Source organism: Chelonoidis abingdonii, chromosome 15, assembly GCF_003597395.2.
Source record: "Chelonoidis abingdonii isolate Lonesome George chromosome 15, CheloAbing_2.0, whole genome shotgun sequence".
Lineage (NCBI taxonomy): Eukaryota > Metazoa > Chordata > Testudines > Testudinidae > Chelonoidis > Chelonoidis abingdonii.
The window spans coordinates 52,956,253-52,981,907 of NC_133783.1; the positions used below are offsets into that span (position 1 = coordinate 52,956,253).

Below are 25,655 nucleotides of genomic sequence, written 5' to 3' on the forward strand. Positions count from 1 at the left end.
GTCGGCAGGGGTATATATCCGGCACCATAGCGGCGCCACTCCAGGGGGCGCCCTGCCGACCCACCGAGTGTTGCTAGGGTAAAAGTTTCTCCGACGAACGTGCACGCGGCGCGCACACACCTAACTGGAATGGATATGAGCAATCACTCGAAGAAGAATTATTGTTGTGGAAATATAACTGAGAGGGCTGTTTTTCTGACAAAATAATTAATAACTAAGCATTATTTCAAAATTATATACAGTTCCTTTAGGAAGAATTTCCACACAGAAAAGGGAGATCTAACAATCACGACCTCAGATCACACCTTCATTATAAAGTGTAATTATAATGTGCCCGCCACATACAGACTATACACTTGGTACCTTTTCATTTACTTTAGGGAGTGTGCTTGATAGCTGGTAGGAAGGTCTGTTGTTCAGTGACGCCTTTATTCTGGCTTTTCCCTGAGTACTTGTATCTGAATGGACTATTCCTAGACTCAGTCTGAGACCCTTCCAGCTAAACATTGGCCACTGGATAATTGGTGTTTTTATCCTCAAATGATGATCAGATTTAGTATGGGGTCACAGGATGGAGACCATGCAACTTGCCCCATGTTGTCATTATGATATACATGGCAGCATATAATCCTTTGGAATTGGGGCTACCACCACAACACTGGCATTCATTATGGGTCCCTGATGGAGGGAACTCTAGCTCTTGAGGCACAGGTCCAGCTAGTGTCCCTAACTGCTTCCACAATGGATTTGAAGAAGTGCAGGTAATTCTGACAGAGTAGATAGATCCCTGAGAGCAACTAATCAGGAGGCAGCAAAGTTACTGCCTGCCCTTAAGAATAAAGAAGGAATGGACACTGAATGGACAACTGGGCCACTGTTTTATGAACATTTGTTCTGGGTTACATATGTTTTTGTTACGTTGCAGGCAGTGAATGATCAAGCCATCTGTTGACATCTCCTCTGGTGGAAAACCCTTGCAGATAACTTTGGTTGCCAAGGTTCTCCTTCCCATAAAACATATGAAGATTGTGGAACAGATGTGCTAAGGGTAATTGGAGGTAATAATGTAGGGAATGGAGGAAAGCCTTACTGTCTTGCAAAGGTCTACAGCCTCCCACAAGGAGATAGATATTCCTCTATAAAACTAATGTGGTTTTGGAATTGTAGCTTCAGATTTCATCTCCTTAGGGTTGTAGACACATGACGGGTGCCCTCAGACTTTATGATTACTTGTTACATTGACCATTGGCTACAATTTAGCAATGGAGTCAAAGTTATCGCATTTCAATAAAAGTTGCAACCTTCAAATTCCATTACCAGAGAGAGGATTTTGTGTTCTTTCCACATCATCCAGACTGACATCAGAAAGTAAGTTGCTTAAGATGTTACAAAAAGAATCACCTGATTCTCACAAACCATTTGCTGGATGGCACCTCTGATAGTTCTGATTCCTCTAGTGTATGTCCTAAAAATTTCATGTGGGAACCTCAGGGTAAGAAAGAGAAGATGCCAACAAATTAGTAGCTACAAGAAGATTCCCAGAGAATATGAATTTTTTTTTAAATCATTTCTCTATATCATTAATGCTAGAAAACTTGTTTTTACATTACGTGCTCAGTCATGCAGAAAGACTTAGGATCAATACATGATGAACTTTATTACAGATCTTTCTTTTACGTTTTAAATAATCTGCCGTAAAAGTTGTACAAATAACTTATTGTGGTTTTCATTGTCACTTTAGATCTTTATTTAAATCTTTATCCTGGAAAAAAATTGACTTGTGGTAAATGCACAGAACTCCCATAACAGTCAATAGGAATCCCACATGTATATCAGAGGACAAATGTTGGCCATAAATAGAAGTTAATGATACATATTCCATGCTCAGACAATGGAATTTGATGATGATGATGATGACGACTGACAAAGACAAATAAATAAAAAAAGATTGGCAAATGTAAACTATAAGAATCAAATTGTTTTTTGAACTCCAAACTAGACACTCTTGTGTCTTATGTCTTTTAGTCACACAGGTCAATGCTTTATATTATCAGAGAGTAGTCTGGGCTGTCAGGATCTTCCAGAATACCTATTTTTCACCAGTGGTCTGTACTACAAGCCAGCAATAGCCATGCACAATGATCCCAATTCATGGAACTGGATGTGGCATTTAAAGGTGACATTGCATTACCTATAAAAACAGCAAGGAGATTCAACTTGATTAACCATACCCCATTGGGCAATTAATTAATGACTTCATTGATCCCAATTTATATTCCGGAAGGTATGCCTCCTTTGGTTGCTCTGTGAGCACTGGGCAGCCACATGAGTGCAAGTATTAATAACGAAGCATAACGAAGTCTGAGTTTCACCTTTGACCATTACCATCTAGGTGATTTTGACTAGATGGGGTTAATTTCAATGATTAATTTTGTTTGGCAAGGACATGCTCATTTGCAGTATAATCCTATATGCTGCTTTTAGGAAGTTTATTTCTTGAATGCACATATTAGAGAAGGAAAGGCTGGACTCAGTAACTCACTACTTAAAGACTTTGTTTGTGTGGGTTAAGGACATATGAAAGGGACAGAAAGGTGATTTCAGACACTAACTGTGCTTGGTGCCTATCAACATCTTTCCAGCAAATAACCATCAAGTTAGCAGTCCGTCAGGCTGAGAAAAAAAAACCTCAGAAGATTTATATCTCTGTGTTGAACTGGATTCAGAAGCCAGAACATCCACCAAAAAGGATCACAAAGCTTTTTTTTTTTTTCTTTTTTTTAATAATTGGAGATATACCTATCTCCTAGAACTGGAAAAGACCTTGAAAGGTTATCAAGTCTAGTCCCCTGCCTTCACTAGCAGGACCAAGTACTGATTTTTGCCCCAGATCCCTAAGTGGCCCCTTCAAGGACTGAACTCACAACCCTGGGTTTAACAGACTAATGCTCAAACCACTGAGCTATCCTTCCCCCTAAAGCTTATGGCTTTAGTTTAGGATACTCTGAAATCAAAAAGTTGAGTCACTTGCAGTTCCTGGTAAGATCCCTGAACTTTGCATGTCAGGAAGCTGCTCCAGGTTGGGTATTTTTCTTTCAGCTGGGTTCAGTAACCAGGGTGGTGCTCAGTCAGCAATATTATATAGTGACTTAGAAGACAAAGGATGCGATGACATGTTTTTCCAGAGGTTCACTGGAGCATCACTATGAAAATCAGAATAGGGCCTTTGGAGCGACTGGTAAACCCACAGTTCCTACAGATGTGTAAGTGACTTACAGCTTGTAGACTGATGGAGAGATTGGTTATTTCAGAGAAATGAAATTTTGATTTTCCAACTTTTTTTTTCTTTCAGATTTGATCTTAGGTGGCCAGCAGTCTGGTTGATATTGGAGGAATGTTTTGTTGGATCCACAAATGCACATTTCCATAAAAACTGCAGAAGTGCCGTCCAAAGCCTGGAAAGTCACTCTAATAAGGTATCAGAGCAGCTATAGTTTCTACCAGCCTTTTTCAAAGCAGTGAGAGTTAGTTAGTTATCTATGAGCATTTTTACTGATTTACTGAGACATGCAATGCTCACCTGTGATTTCTTTTGGATGCTTGGTGAGTTATCCTGCATTTACTTCTCTGAAAAATTGATGAAATGGTTACTTACCATACAGTAACTGCAATTCTTTGAGATTTGTATCAAGATATAGTCCATTCTTGGAGCCTACGCACTCCATGCACTCAAGTTTTGATTCTTTTGGCCAGCAGTGGTCACTGGGGTTATTCTTGTGTGCAAGGTGTCCTTGTGCCTCCTAACTGAAGGCACAGCGAGGACTAGATCTTGCTCCTCCCTGACTGCTGATATAAAACATCGCTTTGTTGCTGTCTGTTATGATCTCAATAGTTAGCTCTCCCAGTATTGGAAGGAATGCTGTGCAAACCAGCTGAATAGCTCTCAATTCCAGAACATTTATGTATACGCTAGCCTCTTGAGGAGGCCAGAGTCCTTATATCTGGAGATGGCCTAGATGAGCTTCCTACCCTACAGTGGAGACATATCTCATCAGCATCTTAGATCGCAATGGTGGAGGGAAGGATATCCGCTTGCATACTTTTAGAGGATCATTCCACTAGCTTAATTATGATAGTAATCTTGGGGGAAACCGCATGCTTGTAATGTCTGAACTGGGCAGATATCTGAAGATATAGAAGATGTAAGCCTTGGACTCTCAAGATCCTTTCCAACCCTACATTTCTATGATTCTATGATGTCTCTGGGGGAAGATATACAGATTTCAACCACTCTTGTATGCAAAAAAAGGTGAAGTCTGGCATGCTGTGTTATGAATAAGCAGGAAGCTATGTGCCTTAGAAATCTGAGTCAGGATCTTACTGATGTTTGGGGATGAACTTGTAGCCAACTGACAAGATCTACAATGATGTTGTATATGTCTCGAGGCAGATAAGCCTTTTACAGTTGTGGAATCTACTACTGTTTTTATGAATTCTATCCTCTGGGTAGGTACTAACAATGTCTTCTCTTCACTGACACTCAGTCCCCGGGATGCGAAAAGCAGAAATATCTGATGCATGGAGTCAGTCACATGTTGTGAAGATTTCCCTCAAATGAGCCAGTTGTTGAGAAAATAGATCAAGGTTTCACATACCTGAAGTGACATGCCACCCCTGCCACGTATTTGGTGAAGGCCTTGTGCTATTCCCAAATGGGTGAGCTCTCTCTTGGGAAAGGAAATTCCTCACTGGAGACTCTCAGGTATTTCCCTATGAAATGGCTAGATGCCTAAATGAAAATCGGCATCTTGGATGTTTGAGACATGTGTACTAGTCCTCGTGGATCAGGGGAGACTCAATACAAGCGAACTGGGAGGGGTCGTAGTGGTCTGTAATATTCCGGACTTCGACTAGTGAATCGGTGATCCTTTCTGGACCTAACTCTTGACTCTTGTAAGGTAGTTCTACTATCACTTTAATAGGTGTTATGTCACAGTACTAATACAACAAAAATTATCTATCTATAATCCGAAGTTATGTTAGCCTGAATGTATAATATGCTTCCCCCACAATTCCTGGTTCATCATATGTCAAAGCATCCACAAACACTTAGAACTACAGAATTATCAGGTTGGAAGAGACCATCAGGAGGTCCATCTAGCCCAACCCCTGCTCAAAAAGTAAAGATCCAATCCTCAAAACTAAATCATTTCCAGCCCAGGGTTTTGTCAAGCCTGAACCTTAAAAAACATCTAAAGGAAGAGGATTCCCCACCTCCCTAGGTAAACCTTCAGTGTTTCACCACCCTCCCTATGAAAAGCTTTTCCTAAATCCAAACCTAAACCTCCCCCACGGCAACTTGAAGACCATTACTCCTTGTTGTCACTGGTACCACTGAGAAACAGGCTAGATCCATCCTCTTTGGAACCTCTTTCAGGTATTGAAAGCAGCTATCAAATCCTTCCTCATTTCTTCTCTCTGAGAGACTGAATAATCCCAGTTTCCCTCGCCACTCTCATTAAGTCATGTGCTCCAGACCCCATAATTATCTTTTTGTGCCTCTCCCTTGACTCTTTCCAATTTTTTCACATCCCTTCTTGTAGTGGGGTTCCGAAACTGGATCACAGTACTCCAGATGAGGCCTCACCAATGCCAAATAAAGGGGAATGATCACGTCCCTCAATCTGCTGGCAATGCTGCTACTTATACAGCCCAAAATGCCATTAGCCTTCTTGGCAAAAAGGGAACGCTGTTGACTCACATCCAGCTTCTCGTCCACTGTCCACATCCTCTGTTACTAGGTTGCCTCCCCCATTCAGTAAGGGGCCCACACTTTCCTTAACTTTCTTCTTGTTGCTAACATATCTGAAGAAACCCTTCTTGTTACTCTTGATATCCCTTGCTAGCTGCAACACCAAGTGTGATTTGGCCTTCCTGATTTCACTCCTGCATGCATGAGCAATATCTTTATACTCCTGCCTGGTCATTTGTTCAAGGTTCTAGTTCTTGTAAGCTTCTTTTTTGTGTTTAAGATCAGCAAGGATTTCACTGTTAAGCCAAGCTGGTCGCTTGCCATATTTACTATTCTTTCTACATATCGGGATGGTTTGTTCCTGCAGCCTCAATAAGGATTCTTTAAAATAAAGTCAGCTCTCCTGGACTCCTTTCCCCCTCATGTTATTTTCCCGTGGCTCCTGTCCATCAGTTCCCTGAGGGAGTCAAAGTCTGCTTTTCTGAAGTCTGGGGTCCATATTCTGCTGCTCTCCTTTCTTCCTTGTGTCAGGATCCTGAACTTGACCATCTCATGTTCACTGCCTCCCAAGTTCTCATCAACTTTTGCTTCCCCTACTAATTCTTCCCTGTTTGTGAGCAGCAGGTCAAGAAGACCTCTGCTCCTAGTTGGTTCCTCCAGTAGTTGTACCAGGAAATTGTCCCCTATGCTTTCCAGAAACTTTCTGGATTGTCTGTGCACTGCTGTATTGCTCTCCCAGCAGATATCGGGGTGATTGAAGTCCCCTGTGAGAACCAGGGCCTGTGATCTAGCAACTTCTGTTAGTTGCCTGAAGAAAGCCTGATCCACCTCATCCCCCTGGTCTGGTGGTCTATAGCAGATTCACATCATGACATCACACTTGTTGCTTACACTTTTAAACTTAATCCAGAGACTCTCAGGTTTTTCTGCAGTTTCACACTTTGTAATGCTGAAGTCAGCTATGACATTAGAAAATAGGAAACTTGTTAAAGCAAACACTCATAAATACTTTGCACTGAGTGTAGTTAGGGAGTACTTTCATGGCACATCAACACTTGGAATGTAGTATTCAAAACAAGATATGGAAAAATATAGGGAGATAACAAGGACAAAGTTGGCACAAACAAGTGAATTAAACTTTAAGTGATGTGTAAAGAGTTTTGTCACTTGTAAAATCATACCAGAAATACTAGTAGCTGAAATGCATATCTTTGAGCACTCCTTCCATAAAAGGTGAACACACTGCGAGAATTTACTTCCCAGAAGGTGGGTACGTAAGTCTCCTTTTTGTAGCGTACTGCTTTGTTTTTAGAGAATAAATTTGGCTATGTTTGGTTATTTGGTCTCTTGAACAAACTGTGAGTGTAGTCAATCAATTAGCTACATCATGTAGTCAATACTCCAAAGCACATTCTAGTTCCAGAAGCAGAGCAGTCGTAATTGGAGTCCCACATAAATTTCAGTTTACAGTGTGACTTGCCCTGCTAAGGTGCTCAGCACTGTACTGGGGCAACGGCTACTAGGGAGGATGGTATCTTTGCCACAGATGAAAGTAGAGGTGATTTAGCCAGCCCCAGGACACTATGGTTACTTGTAACTGTAAAAGTTTTCACAAACAAGAATGGCAGTGCTGTGTGCAGGTAGATACAAGCCGGTGGTGGGTACTGAAGTTGCCAGTGTCAAGAGGCTTGGTATTGAGGGATCAGTACTGGGTGACACCTGAAGCTTGACTGAGCTAATTCAGAGGCACAGTGACCAGTGCCTGAGAAGATGCCAGACAGGCCCATTTTAGGCCTTAAGCCCTCTATAAGAGAGGCAAGATGAGGGGATCTCTGCCTTTTCTTGCTAGACCTGGAGAGGGCGACCTAAGTCTCTGCCTCTTGGCAGAATAATGTTCCTTCCTCTCAATAGGAATAGGTACCTTGCATTACCAACATTAAGCAGCATCACAACATCACAATGGGCAGATTTTAAACCCAGGAGACTTCGGCTCTGCCGTAAAGGCTGGACATGTTACAGGGAAAGTCACAGTAGAGAAATTAAGAAATTATTGTTTTTTGTTTTTTTTATAATAAAGGCCATAAAAAACTAATAACTATGACTCACCAACCGTAAACATCATAACTATTTATAGTACAAAGTATTAGTCACACAGCGAGCAAGAGACACAGACTCTGACACCTAGGGCACAAGTGCAGCATCAACAAGCACTGCTGTCCAAAAAAAAAAAAAAAAAAAGCTTGAGTACATGGGGCACATGCACTCCAAGAATGGAAAATATATGGACAAGCACTCAGAGAAGAGAGAGTTTGAGGGGGACTTATTTACTCCGAGAGCATTCCAAACTATGGTTGTTTGCCCAGCTTCTTGGTTGTTAATGCATGGGGAGAGGAGAATACTAACATTCTATCAATCTGCAGTGGTACTTAAAAATAGGGTCTCACTCACTAGGCAAAACCCCACATTCATTTATAAGTCAAATGATATGACCACATCAGCAATTCCAGAAGTTGGTGGTTTTCATTCTCTCTTACATCAGTATGCCGAAGTTTTAGAGCAGAACATGAGTGAGATGATCAGGTATTTGATTTTGTCTTTTGGTTTCTTCTTCCTCAAGATTGTGGAATACTGCATCCCTTGTGACAATGTAGATCTTCAGGCAGAGTTCACGCCAAGCTGGCATGGTAATAGATGAACATTATAGGATTATGTCTTCTTAATAATGTTTGTCTTAGAAGGGTGATTCAGGTATCCTCAGCTCTTGCATTATGAGAGAAGAAATGACTGGTTGACTCATACATAGGTTAAATTATTTAAGAGTGCCAACTATGAGGGATTTCTGGCAGAAGAGGCAGTCCCATCTTCACACAATAAGTCTGGTGGATAGGAGAGAATGCCTGACTAATTTTAGGCTCACCCAGTGTTAGAGAATATACAAGCTAAATGGTGATGTTTCTGCGTCAGGTTCCTTTATGGTTTGAAGATAACTGTTTTAGCCCATCGTCCTGAATCTAGGCTCAGTCCAGGTAATCAGGGTCTACTCATTAGATGATTATTATGGATAGGTGAAACAGCTGTTGCACTGGATAACCCTAATTTGTATATCCAATTATCTCGACTTGGAAATGGTTATGGGATACTTGTAGTGATAGGTGCCATGTACTTGGCTGATTTGTGGCAGTACTGCTAGCAGGACATTTGGGCCTGTTGTGATGGATTCAGTAAAAAACAAGGGACTTGGAAAGCCATATGTGATTTTAACAATTTGTTCTAAAAATAATTGTTTAATGAAATTGAGGCTGTAAGCCTTTCATCCAGATATCTTCTGAAATGGTCCTCTGTGGGATGGACAGAGGCTCAGTAATCCCAAATGCAGCTATACTAATGAAAGCTAGAAAGATCCCTGAAATTTCTAGCAAAAAACCACAAAACAGTATAACAACTACGGAAGAATCCCACATGTTAGAGGACTGAATCGTGAGAGATACTGAGTTCCATCAATTCCCACTGATATCTCTATAAATTCAGGGTATTAAACATCTCACTGGCTTAAGTCCTAAAAGAGAAAATGAATTCTAAATGAATACACCTTTACCAAACGTTATGTCTCTCTCACCAACAGAAATTTATTCACTAAAAGATACTACCTCACCCACCTTGTCTCATTAATATCCTGAGACCGGCACATCTACCACAACGCTGTATACAAGCTGTCACACTGTAGTACCGCTCAGACATTAAACCTTTAACCAATTAAAATTCAATTAATAAGAAAGCTAATGGTTTACAAAAACCTAATCAGAACATATAGAGTGTTATTGTTATGCACTAATTTTTACCTTGAGGGTACAATTGAGGATTAAAAATCTCATTCATTTTGAACAAACATTTGTAAACAAAGTAGCCCTCAATACAAATGTCATAATTAATGGAACATAAACAAACAGGAGTAAGTAATTAGTCATTGGAGGTACTCCAGTTTGCAGAAAGACTAAATATATACAACAAATCATACTCTAAGAGTATATATTATCTACATAAGAATAATTTCTGCAGTCTCAGTAGCAGTGGAAATATTCATTTAAGTAACAAAACCAAACTTCTCACCATCACCAGGAGCATATTAAATGGCTTAATATTTACAACTAACCTGTATTTTGATTGGCCACGAAAAATTGCTGACATACACATAGAAGGTGATGTTTGGGTTACTCCGAAAGTTGAATTTTTCATAAGAAAAGCTATCTGTAAATTCCTTGATATTAGTCTTGGAAACAACAGGAATCTCTTCTCCAGATATTGTTCCTGCTAAAAATATAAATAAATATTAAATTATCATAAAAGGGGCCAAAGTAAGTTTGCTCACGCAACTGCAAATTAACTTTACTTCAGAGTACTTGACATTGCACGCTTAACATTCTTTTATGATTTTTTTCTGTTTATTATATATTATACATTAAACATACAAGTATATGATACACACTGTGATAAAGTTCCTCCTCTACCTTGGCGGGTCCTGCACTTATTGGCGGATTTGTTCACCTCAGTGATCTTCCCCTCTTGTGGAACCCACAGTCTGGGTCAGCTCCTCCTGTGTCTGATCAGGAGTTGGGAGGTTTGGGGGGAACCGGCCCGCCTCTACTCCGGGGTCCAGCCGCAGGGCCCTGTGGATCGGCAGCTGGTCCTATAGTGCCTCCTGTAAACAGCTGCATGACAGCATAGCAACTCCCTGGCGCTACTTCCCATGGGCCTCCTCCAAACACCTTCTTTATCCCACCACAGACCTCCTCCTGGATGGTTGAATATCGCTCTCACTCCTCACATCTCTCACAGCAGTACACGTCGCTCTCTGCTCTCAGCTCGCTTGCGCCTCTTGCTCCAGTTCTCCCACAAGCGCTTCCTATGGCTCCTCCATGACTAACTGGAGTGAGCTCCTTTGTAAACCCTGTTCCCTGATTAGCCCTGCCTTGATGGCTTTCATGTGTCCCAATTAACTGTAGCTCTATTCTCTACTGCCTTCTAGAAAGATCTTAATTGGCTCCAGGTGCCTTGATTAACCTGGAGCAACTGCCATTTGGTTACCAGGGTACTAGGGATTTGTTTAGCCTGGGGCTAACACACCTGTTTCTCAGTACTTTACTGTAGCCATCTGGCCTTGCCCCATCACAACATATATACACACACACAGAAAATGCACACACACTACCATGCCAATTTCAAAAGATTATGAATGATTCATAAAATTGATGGAAGATATACGTTGATATGAGTTTTATAGCAAGCTTATCCTGGTTAACTACACAGCTAATATGGTTTCCCCTAGTAATTTACATCCTATTTCAATAAAAATTCATAGGTTACTAAAGTGTAGAAAGTGAATTTGTCTACATTTTAAAATATTGCATAGTGTTTCAACTGCTCTTAGTAACTTGAATAATAAACCAGATAACTATATCATTTATTGTAAACCATAAGGCTTCTCACCAATTCTGTTTGATCAGGGCATTGCTGACTTAGTGAAGTAAAAAAGATGATCATGGAAAAAAACTGAATTTTCTAGCAAAGATATGTTAAAACAAAGCTTTCAAGACCTCCCATAAAATACTGTTAGATGCAACTAAGTGCAAAAATTCTCGAGAATATGTAAGTTCTTAAACCATCTTTAAAGGCCTAGTTTTTAAAAAATGTACATTTTAACTTGTAAGCATTGTGCTTCTTCTTGGATATATTTTCAGAAAGTCAACAGAACCAGTTCATGGAAACTTCCTAAATAAAGCTTTTCTTCCTCTTTATTAAAGCAAAAGGCATAATGGGGTTCAAAGTTTGGGGAAAAAAACCAGATAAGCAGCTCCTTTTATCAGCATTCACAGATGAATTTTATTGTTTGATATCAATATTAAGGTTAATAATTAAATTTTTAGCTTGAACACTGAAACAAAGAAATTAAAATCTCAGTCTCCCCAGCAGTTTAGGAAATAATTTATCTTAATTAAAATCACAGCATTTCATAACACTGCCATTTAAAAAAATTAAATACAGTACAAGCTTTTGCTACCAAAGTAAATTTAATTGAACAGAAGAGAAAGTTAACATGTTAATGAAGCTTTGTTCAGATTACAAATTATTATCTGAATTTTAAGTAATATTATTAATACTAGCATAATGATAATAGTAAAATAATACATTTTATAAAATTTTATTACTGAAATTAGCAACAAAGAGGCCAATTATGTTAAAATAGCTTAAACGAACAGTTCTTGAGATGTACAGGGCAAAGACATCATGCCAAAATGCTTCCTTACCTGTAGAACCAATAGACCATGTAATATTGAGGTTAAAGTTGTTTGAAGCATTAATTGATATATCCAAATTTTTGTTTGACTAGATATAAAGAAAAGATAACATTAAAATTAACAAAATATAACAGAAACATGCTGCCTAATGCACTGAATGTACCTCTATTGTACACAATTAATTAAACGTTTTAATCCCCCTGCCTTTTTCACATATCTACCGTACACTGCAAACATTGGGCCCAGTGAAGTCAAGAGCAAAACTCCCATTGGCAGGACATGACTCTGAGATATAACTTTCACCAATGATCTTGTTTTATATTACAATCTAAATCAAGAAACACTATTTTTTGAAAAGTAAAAAACCCAGCCTATATATGAATAAAAATATTCATAAAAATTACTTGTCTTGCTAATAAAAATTTGTTCAGTAAAGGATATTCTAACATATTTCACCCAGTCTATACACCTCTACCTCGATATAACGCTGTCCTCAGGAGCCAAAAAATCTTACTGTGTTATAGATGAAACTGCGTTATATCGAACTTGCTTTGATCCACTGGAGTGTGCAGCCCCGCCCCCCCGGAGCACTGCTTTATCACATTATATCTGAATTCGTGTTATATCAGGTCGCGTTACATTGGGGTAGAGGTGTACTTAAATGATCCCAGTTAGTGGGTTTCCACCGCTGTCATAGAATCATAGAATATCAGGGTTGGAAGAGACCTCAGGAGGTCATTTAGTCCAATCCCCTGCTCAAAGCAGGATCATCCCCAACTAAATCATCCCAGCCAGGGCTTTGTCAAGCCTGACCTTAAAAACCTCAAAGGAAGGAGATTCCACCACCTCCCTAGGTAAACCATTCCAGTGTTTCACCACCCTCCTAGTGAAAAGCTTTTCCTAATATCCAACCTAAACCTCCCCCACGGCAACTTGAGACCATTACTCCTTGTTCTGTCATCTGGTACTACTGAGAACAGTCTAGATCCACCCTCTCTGGAACCTCCTTTCAGGTAGTTGAAAGCAGCTATCAAATCCCTCCTCATTCTTCTCTTCTGCAGACTGAATAATCCCAGTTCCCTTAGCCTCTCCTTATAAGTCATTTGCTCCAGACCCCTAATTATTTTGTTATTCACATCCCAGCTTGACTCTTTCCAATTTTTTCACATCCTTCTTGTAGTGTGGGTTCCCGAAACTGGACACAGTACTCCAGATGAGGCCTCACCAATGTCGAATAGAGGGGAATGATCACAGCCCTCAATCTGCTGGCAGTGCCCCTACTTATACAGCCCAAAATGCTGTTAGCTTTCTTGGCAACAAGAACACACTGTTGACTCATATCCAGTTTCTCATCCACTGTAACCCCTACATCCTTTTCTGCAGAACTGATGCCTAGCCATTCAGTCCCTAGTCTGTAGCAGTTCATGGGATTCTTCCATCCTAAGTGCAGGACTCTGCACTTGTCCTTGTTGAACCTCATAGATTTCTTTTGGACCAATCCTCTAATTTGTCTAGGTCCCTCTGTATTCTATCCCCACCTTCCGGCATATCTACCATTCCTCCCAATTTAGTGTCATCTGCATACCGGCTGAGGGTGCAGTCCACGTCATTCTCCAGATCATTAATGTCTTTGGTAGACTATATATATTGTAGTTACCTTTGCTTTTAGAAAATATTTTCTGACTCACACGCACAACTAACTTTGAGATAAGACTGCTCAGAATTTCCTGGGAACATAATCATTACAAATCAAGGAAATCACCCTTTAAAGTAAACTAACACCACCAAACATTCACAGAATATCAGGTCCACCATAAACTTCATTTCATTTCCAATATACAACCATCCAAAATGTATATATCCAGTTCTTTTAAATCAGACTCAAACATACAAGCTTCACTGTGATTACAGGCTCACAGCCTGGCAGGGCCTCAAGCCTCTAGCCAAGACTGATGCCCATAGGGCATTAGGGCCATTCACTTTTAAATTTTGTTTTGACTCAGAAAATTTCTGAACAGTCTCTGCTGCCTTTTTCAAAGTTTTATTTATTTATTTGTTTAGGGTTGTTTTTGTGCCACTTTCCCATCATCATAAAGTGAGACTGAAAATCCTGAGAAGTAGGAAAACAGTAGTAAAATACGTATGTCCTCAGTATTACACAGAAGCTATGTCTACACTGCTCAATAGTTTTGGCTACAGGGGTGTGAATAGCAGTGCACGCCAAAGAGCTGTGCTGTAACTCTGCCGTGTGGACGTTGTGGGCACGAAATAAAAGGTTCGTAGTGTAGTCCTCTTCAAGCAGGATGACATTAATGCAAAGTAGGAACCTTTTAGTTTACACCCACAGTATTTACATGGGAAAATTACAGCTCAGCACGCACCTGGGTGCACACTTCTATTCACACCCCTGAACTGCAGGGCAGTGTAGATGAGCCCTAAGTGGCAAATGAGATGAGACATCTTAAACACGAGACCTTCTTATCGTATTATCTATGTGCTGCATCATCATAATTATCCTCTGCTGAAAATTCTCTGTTTTAGGTGAAAAGGACACACACATTAAAATATAACTCAATTTTATGCATATCTAGGGATGGGTATTTTGTGACAAAAAATTAGCTACTGCAATCTTCCCTACCATAGCTGCCACTCTCCTTCCCCTCCTCCTGGAACCCCTGATCTTCTTCACCCTAATTCTGAGAAATGTCGTGATCAGATCAGGGCAGAGGGAGGCACCTGATGCCAATACTACCTCAATCAGCTCCAGAAGCATCCCAAATACCACCTGGGATGAGAGGCTTTGTCACAGCCTCGCCTCTGCCTCCCCATACACCCTTTGTGTGTGTGCTCTTTTCCTTCCCCACCTTATCTCTTCTCTTCCTAGCTCTCTTTTTCTAAGAAAAGTCTGGCTTAGTCAGTCAAGACTGTGTATTTTGCAACAATGTAAGCCTGTAACCAGAAAGGTAGCTAAAAGCAATACCCTAAATAGCCCAACGCTGGTACACATTTGCCATGTTTTGGAGTTGCTGATCAGACCATGTGTTATGCCTGTGTTGCAGTGAGGTTCCAAGAAGACAACAGAGAACAACAATGCAAACCTACTTGTTTAGATTGCTCCTCTAAAATGACAGAAATATAATTTCACAAGTTATATGAATGTTTTAGAAAGCTGCAATATCAAAAATATGGAGACTGAATTTAGAGATATTTATCTCAAGTACACCTACTTTTCAGAAAGTTAAAGAAGCTTAAAGATGAGTCTTGCATAGAAGTCAAAGAAAGTCCAGTGACGTTAACAAGTTTTGGATTATCCCTAAATACCTGACAGGTGCTTGCAGAGCTAAAATCATAATCAAATACAATGGAAAAGTTGATATCCTCGGTTGGAAGAAAATTACATTAGGATTGATTAATTACATTTCTCACCTGTTCAGGGTTTGCTATAAAGTTTATGGCAGTGAAGTGGCGATCATCTTCTTGTAATAAGCTGAAGGTAAACTGGTAGTCAATCAAAAGGCTGTCTGTGGGCAAAACAGATTGTAAAAAAACTGCCAAGTAGGATTCTGGTGCACATATATTTTAAAAAATATTAAACATACTGTAGTATCTGAACATTTACTATTACTTTTACTTCAAATACATGGAGACTGGTAAAGGTCAGAAAGTCATTTGGCATTTCAATGTTTATGTATTTGTCACCAAACAATCTGTCGGTGCAGTCAGAAAGTATGAACTTAAGCAAAATAATCTAACTTGAGAAATAAGAATTAGCATAAAGATTCAAGAGTTATTTTTCACTGAATTATAAATTGTACTATTACCAAGATAGTCATGCCTCCTGAATCAGTACATTTTTTCAGAAGGTCCTATAAAATATCGTAGGAACAGTGCCAATTTCCAGATTTTTACACTGAAAAATGGTTTAAATTTTTGTTAAAAATGCACTTAAATGTTTTAGTTTTATTGTAATACTTGCATGGATTTTACAATGTTCTGCAACTGAATTATATAGATGTTACAATTACTAAGCTTCACAGTATCGAAAAATAAAAGAACTGTCGCTACAGTAAAGGCACACACAGGTCTGGTGCTGCAGTTATATGAAGGTGCTGCCGTTACATGCTGCAGTTAATAATGAAGGGGTACATTGCAATGTTAGCACCAATAGTACACCAGACCAGTACACCCATTGCAGAACTGCCGCAGTTCTGTGGTGAAATCTTGGCTCCATTGAAACCAATGGGAGTTTGGTCATTTATTTCAATAAAGATTTCCTCTATATTATCCTTCATATCGATGATAAATTTTACCACCAAGTCTCATCCTACTAAAGGAAAGAAAGGAAATGGAGGTTGTTTAGTAGTTCCTTTTTATACCACTGTCAGGCAACAATACCCAACAATGATTTTTGGTGTCTAATCATACCTCTTTCCATGAAATTCTGTTAGCCACTAATGCCTACAGAGCCTCATCTTACATATATAAAACCTATGTTCCTCTGAACAAAACTAGTAACAACTATTAAGGAAGTGGAAGGCAGGGTCAAGGCAGGAAGAAGTTATATCAGTCTCAGATGATGCTTTTCTGTTGGGTTTGATGGCATCTTCCTGCTATTGACAGAAGTCTTCTGTGCAGTATCACAGGCAATCTAGGTCATGATCTGAAACCTGGCATTCCCGTGCAGTATTCTGTGGCTGACCAGACTGAGTATAAGTGGTGAGTGGCAGTGCAGTGGACTCAGCATAGAGGCAGCTGCTTGTGCTGTCATCATTAAAGAAGGGGAGCCTGAGTAATGAGCAAAGTGCAAAACCACAAGGGAGAAGGAGAGGGAGAAGGGGAGTGGCAAGGAAGGCTTAGCTAAGAGGTACAACTGCACTTATATAGTTTTACAAACATAACTAAGAAAGCCTTGCTAGCCCTCATGATAGGGTCCTTATATAATTACTAAATATTGTGATCCCCATTGATTGTATAGGTAGATAAACAAATGTAGGTAGACAAAGGGTAAGACTGTCACCCCTGGTCCAGCAACTTTATGCCAAGTAAAAGGAGTGATGTAAAAGGGCTCTCAAAACCCTGGGACCAGCCAACAGAGGAACTGTGGAAGACAACAATAGGCTGCATTCTGAGGTGGGAGGGGCATATCAGGAACAGGGTCACAACACAGCACTGTGGAGAGTCTCGGCAGTGCTATGGACCATAGCTAGAAAGGGGCAGGCTGGTATAAGCTAGACTGGCCTCCAGGGCCGTTAACGTTACACCAGGGACCATGGAGCAGCTCAGAATTTGAAGAATACAAAGATGTCTTAAAGGTACTACAGCCTGCCACTTAGCCTTATGCTGTGATCTCTTAGAGGTGCAGCACAGAATCTCAGCCAAGAAGCTTAAGTGACCTGCATAAGAACACACAGTGAGAGGGTGAGAGTAGACCCCAGGCCACGTGTTCCGACGACGAGATTTTGGCATCTTATGTGCACATGACTTTAAAAAGTAAAATGAAATAAAATACATAGAAGACAAAAAGCTACATTTAATCTTTTAAAATTGAAGTTACTTAGCAGTCAACAAAATCATTTCCCAGAAATACGTATTTTCAATTACTCCAAAATATTTAGCTTTTCATTGTCTGTTATACCATAAAGATGAATATTTTTTCCTTTAGCTATATGTCAACATCACTAATGTTAGCAGCTTCACAGATACTGTGCTATTCTCATTTAATCTGTGTTTTGTAAAGTAAATGCCAAGGAAAAAGGATCTTGTTATTCAGGAAAAAATAAAAGACTCTCCCAATGCTAAAAGATGGTGACCTAGAAAACTCCCCATATCTTTATTATCTACAACAGTTTACAGCAAGACTTCCACTTTTTTCTTGGCTTGAATCTGCAATATAATAACCGTAAAATACCAGAGAGAATAAAAATTGGTTTTATACGGCAACATTTTGTAATCAAAGCTACGGCTATACTAGAGAGCTTACAGCAGTGCAGGAATACCCATATGAGATAGGTAAGAAATTAAGGTATTCTGGACACTCCGAGTATCAGAGTGTGAACCAACTGCCATGCTGCTCAGTAACACATTTATACTCTAAAAGAATGATTCCAAGCAAAACAGCGTTCACTGCGGGTACGAGTTCCAGTTATATTATGGGATTCAGATCTGTTGTATGAAGTACTTTAAACAAACAGAAATTACATGAATTTAAATTGCATACAATATTTATCAACATTGATTCCTTGAGATGAGAATTAATATGCACTTATATCAAGTAATTTCCACTAGCTGAGGATCTGGCTCCATATACTTTTGTTTCTGTTGCAAGTATGTATTAAACCAACTATGATTTCAGCGTCCTTAACCTTTACTTTTCATGAGCCTTTTTTGTGTTTATAAGAGACACAATCACAACAATAAATAACTTTAATTAGGGGAAAAACCAGCACTGATCCCAATTAAATGGAAAGTAAGAATCTTCCAGTGTAACTTTCTGCAGCATGGGCAAGAGAGTGAAAATGCTGATAGTAAAGCACTCAAACAGCATATACAATCATCACTACTCTACCACCTGTAGTTCAACACCAACTAAAAGGCACTCTTATGGTGCTTTATCTGTCTGGCCTGCATCTCATTCAAACAATGATTATTTCCAAGTAGACTTTAGGATGAATAAGTTGGCTTCCAGATATCACAGCCCAACTGAACAAACAATGCTGTTACTTGGCTAAATCCTCTCCACATTTATACAAATGGAACGTGAACTAATAATCAGAGGTAAAAGGTAAAAACATACCAGCTGCTCATCACATCTATAAGGCTATATAACAAAGAAATACGTTTCTCAATGCAGTATGCAGAACTATAACATTATGTTCTTTTATTAGGTTCCAACAGATAATTTCAAATTTACTGGAAGTGAATGATTGATATACTTTATGTTTCCCTTTGACAGCTTGATTTCTTTTTGCTCTTTTACTAGGTAAAGATGATTTGTATGTGTGAATATGACATTATCATTGCTTATGTTTGTGTGCTTTTATTGAGATGTTTAAATGTTATATTGTATTACTTTGTATTCTTAAAGATAAAACAATATAAAAGTGAAAGAAAAATAATATTTTTTATCAGGATCATAAGTTTCAGTTCTGTCCAAGACACACTTTCCCCCATCCAAATTTAATTCCCAGCACGTTTCTCATTCACAAAGTGTTAATTAGCTATAATGATTTTCTAAAAAGACAAGACTATTAAATGTCTTGCACATTGCATAGATTTTTCTCTTAACTATCGAACAAATTTTAACGAAGAGTGTGAGACATAAAACTCAATGTTATATTCTTCTATTTTTAACGAAACTTTTGATTTTTTAGATATTTTACATAACGTGGCCTATTTGTATTTTTATTGTTACACTTTCAACAGTTTAAAAGCTCTAGAAATCTGATATAATAGACTGTCTTCTATCAATTTTATACTGTATCTGTGAAATCTTTATTTTATATGTTATTCATTAATTTTTTCTTTCTTTGTTCTACTGTCATATTTGTTTCTGTTCTCTCACTGCACCTATTTTAAAAATATAATCTCATTGCAGTACATTGGCGTTCCAAATTCACTGAAGCAGACTCTAGAACCTGGGTTTCTCACCCCAGTGAGTCCCCTAACCACCAGGCTATATATATAGTCAGACTCACTGGCCCTCTCTGGTCCAATAAGTATTTATACAAAGTGGAAAAGATTCAGCTGGGGTAAGGGGAGGACAGGGAGCAGAGAGACACACACACCTCTGCCGAATATCCTATCTGCCTGGTGATTGAGGCACTCAGTTACAATGTCAGAGACCCAAATTTAAACTCTCTTATCCACATGAGGTAGAATGGAGAATTGAACCTGGGTGCCTCACATCCCAGGTGAATGCTCTTAACAGTAGGACTATAAAATATAAGGGAAGAACTGGCAGCACCACCACCACCTTCATTTTATGAATGTTGCCTAAGTCTCTCTCTGAATCTAGCTCCCCGCCTTCCAAATTTTGTTTGGCTAAAACTACTCAGCAAATTTGTGTCAAATTCGTGAATAGTATTGGTCGCCCCAAAATAAAATATTTTTCACCTAGCTCTAGTAATCTGTCACTTACACCATTGCAAAGCAAGGAAAAATGATACTAAGTCAGAACAGCAGCATTTTAAATCCACTTTCCAGTGGTATGTATGATTGCACAAGGTGCAGGGGGCACTGGAGAATCAGGATCTTCATGTGCACCATATTAAGCAACATCACATCAGTTATTTCTATGGTCAAATACAGCTGGGGCTTATTGCTGTGGTAGCCTTTTCACAATTTTGTTTTGAATCCCCCCAAAAAACCTTGACTACTTCCTCAATTAAGAAAGACAAAAGAATCATTAGAAACAATTCAACATGCCAGTAATGAACTCATGTGCAAGTACAACAATAATTAGGCAAAACAAAGCAGGCATTTAATTAAATAGAAAAATACATTTTCAAACAATGCTTTAACTTCTGCATTGCTATTTATTTTTAAAGCGCTATTTTCCCTCTTTGAGTGCACATGACTCTTGATAAGGTTAATGAAAGTTTTATGCATGCATGAATAGACCTATTCTTCTAGTCAAGTCTTTGTGAAATATTTCTTAACTTCATTCTTTTGGTGCTAATTATTATAAATATCTGATGCTTCACAAACATTAATGAATTCGCTGTCATGAGACAAGGGGATGATATCCCCATTTTACAGATGGGGAACTGAGACACAGAGAGATTAAGGACAAAATTATCTAATTTGGGTGCCCAATCTGAGATACATAGAACCTAATTTTTCCAGGCTACGTAGCATTGCATAGCATTGTATATGTTCCAAGCACAACTCCCATTGATTTCAGTTGTAGCTGAGAGTGCTCAGCACTTCTGCAAATCAGACACTAAGGTCTCAAGTCAAGCAGCCAGAAAATAAGGAACACACAATTAGGTACCAGCTCTGAAAAGTTTCGTTTAAGTACCTTGACTAGAATCACACAGGAAGTTTGAGGCAAAGAGAGGGATAGAATCAGGGGCGGCTCTAGGCATTTTGCCGCCCCAAGCACAGCAGCCTGCCTGCCACCCTTGTGGCGACCAGCAGAGCACCCCCAGCGTCTTGCCGCCCCAAACACGGGCTTGGCGTGCTGGGGCCTGGAGCCGCCCCTGGATAGAATATGATTTTTCAGGGCATCATTCAACTGCCTTAACTATGAAATCTTCCTTTCTCGCCCTACAATCCCCTGCCTCATTCACTACATACCTTCTTCAGCATCCACTGAGGCCCCTCCTGCTTTGGCCAACATCCCCCACAACTATTGTGACTTCTCTGATGTTTCTGACAAGGGGAAGATAGATATCCTGCCCCGACATCACACTTACAATTGTCCAATCGATTTCTAGCCTGAAGCCAAGATCCCATTTGATTGGATATACGCCCTCACCAATCCTGAACTTTGGTCTCTCTCTACATGTACTTGCAGGAGAAACTTCAGAAGGTTTTCATCTGCCCATCCATCTCCAGCAGGTGCTTCTATCTTTTTCATTAAGAAGAAAGATGGCTCCTTGTGGCCATGCATGCACTGACTATTGGGCCTGAACAAGGTGACCATACGAAACCATTCCCCCTTATCAATGAGCTCCTAGAGCAGCTCCACATGGCCTGTATTTTCACAAAGTTAGATCTGCATGAGGCTTATAACCCGAGGCGCATGCAGGAGGGAGATGAGTGAAAGACCACCTTTTGTACTAGATACAGCCACTACGAATTTCTAGTCATGCCCTTCAGAGTATGCAACACTGTATGAACAATATATTTGAATATATGCTAGACCACTTTGTCATCATCTACCTTGATGACATTCTGATTTTCTCCAAAGACCTGGCTCTTCACAAACAGCATGTGCGTAGCATTCTTGAAAAGCTATGCCAGAATCATTATGTCAAACAGGAGAAATGCAGTTGAATTCCTTAGCTATGTCATCTCCACTAAGGGGCTGGAAATGGACCCTCCAAAGGAGGCAGCCATCACAGATTGGGTGGCACTGAAGAATGTCCACAGAATAGATTATTCATTCCAGGGTTCTCTACTTTGGCTAGCCCTTGTACAGCCTTGATATGAAAAGGACTGAATGTTCATGGATCCCAGAAGCACAGGTTGCCTTTGATAATCTGAAACAGTAGTTCATCAAAGCCCCCATCCTGATCCACCCAGACAGTTCACAGTAGAGGCAGATGCTTCAAACTTCATACTGGGGCAGTCCTTTCCCAATATGCTGTTCCTGATGATCAGCTTCACCGATGTGCCTTTTACACAAGAACACTCATTTCCGCTCAGGTAAACTATGATGTTCTGGACAAGGAATTGTTGGGTATCAAAGCAGACTTTGAAGAATGATGCTATCTTCTGGTGGGTGCTAGATTCCCAGTCCAAGTTCTGATCAATCATAAAAAATCACAATACTTAAAAATGGCCAAGTACCTGAACCAGCAGCATGCACTCTGGTTCCTCCTCTTTATGCAATTTGACTTTGCGGTCACGGGCTGGGGACAAGGAACAGGAAGGCAGATGTGTTATCATGAAAGCATGAGTGCTACAAACCCAGTGAGGAGACTACATCCATGATACACAAGCCTCAAACTTCATTTCCTGCACGTAGCCTGTGAACTGTTATCCTCCATCGACATTCAGTTGCCTAGCAATCCCTTGCTATCCAAACCTTTCAAGTCTTGGACCACGACCAGGACCAGACCTCTACAGGTTTCACACTCCAAGACGGGATATTATTCCATGAAGGACATATTCTATGTGCCTGAAGAGGCCACTTGCTTTGAGTCCTACAACTCTGCCATGATGCTCCTCTAGCAGGCCACTCTGGTCGTTCCAAGACCCAACACCTGTTTTCCAGGAACTTTTGGTAGACAACTGTATGCACCTCTGTTGCGTCCTACATGAAGTCCTGTGACCATTGCACCTGGACCAAGACTTCTCTGTTAAAGACTACTGGGTCTCCTCCAGCCCTCACCTACTCCTCCTCAGCATTGGGCCATTGTTTCCATGGATTTTTTGTGGAATTACTGCCGTATCAAGGCCTTGACCACTTAACTAAGATGTTGCATTTTGTTCTATGTCAAGCACTTTCCTTTGTTCAGGAGACAGCCCACCTGTTTGTGAGCAACATCTTCTGTCTCCATGATTTGCCCATGGAAGTGGTGTCAGACTAAGGATCCCAGTTTATTTCCCACTTCTGCTAAGAATTTCTATGCAGCCTGAGTTTCGAGACCTTGACCCCAACAGTCTATCACCCCAGCACCAATGGGCAGACAGAATGGGTCATTCAGGTCCCTGAGCAATACTTATATTTCTTCCTGAATTATCATCAAGATGATTGGATGTCCCTGATCCCTCACGCCAAGTTCATATACAACAATGCCATACATGCTTCCACCAAACAGACTACCTTCTTTGCTAACTATGGTTTCTATCTCTGTGCTCATCCAGAGATCTCTGCTAAATCCTCAATGCCTACTGTTACCAAACTCTGAACCTGCATCTGGCAGGCACAACAAGAAGTCCAGAGGCAGTTAAAAGTCACCAAGGCTACCTACAAATGGTATGCCAACTGGTCCCACCTGCCAACACCTGGTTTTGGAGTAGGGGGATAAGATTTGGTTGTCCACCCAGAACCAGTGATCATCTCACCCTGCTGCAAAGCTGGACCACAAGTACCTGTGACCCATCCTGATCATGAACAGATTAACCCAGTTACCTTCAAGTTGCAGCTACCAGATTCTCTCAAGATTCACCTCATCTTCCATGTCTCACTTTTAAAACCATTGTGACAGGATCCCCAGGGTACAACCTGAAACTAGGGTACTGTTGTGCCCCCTTAGCTCTTCAGCCTGGCTTGTCTCTCACAATGCTTTGTTAGTGACAAGCATCAAACCCCTCCAGGCACTGTTATCACAGCACAACAGCATGCGGGAGCTTCACACCCAGCTAAATTGCATGACTGGTCCATGAGCCACTCAAGAAATCACACAGAAAAAGGTACCAGCAAATCTCCCAAGCCCCCAGCCTTTAATCCCAGAACTGTACTATCCTGCCCTGGTAAGAAACCTGACTAGTGTAAGTTTATTATCCATTCTGCCCCTTCCTCGATGTGAGAGGACACACACTAGCCTTTGCAATCTGAGCTGAGATTCCCCAGCACTTCAAGCAAAACACACTGTTGTAGATAAAACATAAAACACATTTCTTAACTACAGAAAAAGACAGATTTTAATTGGTAGGCACAATAGGTCAGAGACAGTTACCAAAAGAAAATGAAAGGCAAGCGTGTAGTCTAAATCTTAAACCTTATTACGTTAGGCAATATTTGGATCAAGCAGTTTTTCTCACCCCACTGGATGTTGTAGGTAGGTTATAGTTCTTAACACACCGGCTTCCTCTTTAAGCCTGGGACCAGTGTCCTCAGCTTAAGTCTTTGTCTTCTTGTTGCTATCGCATAGTTGGGGGAGAAGAAAGGCAAAAGCATGATACCACTTGTCTCCTATTTTATATCCTCAGTCCATGTGCCTGGAAAGCACTAGCTCCGATATGTTCTGGTGGGCTTTGCTGAGTCACAGAATTGAGAAATCCCCCACTGTGTGATGCTTGTGCATCCCCCTTGAAGTATTGTAAATTCCTTGTTTACAACACTCCTGCTGATTAATGGTTGCTTAACACCCTCCTGGGAATGGATCACTACCTAGCAGTATAGACTATCAAACTTAAGCATATTCCAGTAACAACCATACAGCAAAATTTCATAACTTCATACGCACGAAGTATATACATATTTGGACAGAACAATGGGTTTCAGCAAATCATGACCTTTCATATGATATCTTACATCCCATGCTTTATATGAAATATATCATAATTATATGATGGGTTAATATGGGGGTTCCAGGTAGCATCCATCAAGAACCCTTTCCTACTCGATACTGTTCCTCCTCCTCCTCCTCCACCTATAACCATTCAGGGCCAAGAAGAATAAGTGGTTCAGCAGATTCTAGACTCTCGGCGGGTCTGGGGAAACTACAATAGCAAATTGACTGGGACAAGTATGGCCAGATAAGTGTTCAGGGGAACCCACAGACCACATCCAGGCCGTGGCCCTCCTGTGAGTCTTCCATAATGCTTACCCTGAGAAACCAGGTCTCAAGACCCCTGGACAGCACATTTGAAGGGGTGACAGGATATTGTGAGGAATCGTGGCCTGCAGCATAGCTAGTGTCCAGGCAGCCTCATCAGTACAGCTGGTTTGCAGCAGGCTGACTTAGTAGCCATGCAGCCTGAATGGCTGCAGACACCAACAGGCTGGCTCTTAAGCCAGCAGCAGCTCACTGGCTTCTCAAGGCTCATATCCAGCACTGTGCCTGCTCCTGTGCTAACTTGTTCCTGCTGCTCCTGCCTTGTACCCAGCCTTGACTCCGTCCTGCCTCTGCTTTGAACCACTCCTTGTCTGCTACCTTGCTCACTCCAGTTCCTGACCTCCAGTTTGGCTCCTGATTACAGCTCGACTCTTGGCT

General features: G+C 40.5%; 1 protein-coding gene across 2 annotated transcripts in view; it reads right to left on the bottom strand.

Moving 5' to 3' along the window:
• The window catches only part of ATRNL1 (attractin like 1), a 1,085,315-nt gene that overhangs the window by 555,523 nt on the left and 504,137 nt on the right, over positions 1–25,655 (bottom strand). For both annotated transcript variants that reach the window (XM_075072516.1, XM_075072517.1), the window contains exons 22-24: positions 15,472–15,566; positions 12,055–12,133; positions 9,903–10,060 (exon numbers count right to left, since the gene is read on the bottom strand). In XM_075072516.1, coding sequence (XP_074928617.1) covers positions 9,903–10,060; positions 12,055–12,133; positions 15,472–15,566 — 332 coding nt within the window. The remainder of the gene's footprint in view (positions 1–9,902; positions 10,061–12,054; positions 12,134–15,471; positions 15,567–25,655) is intronic.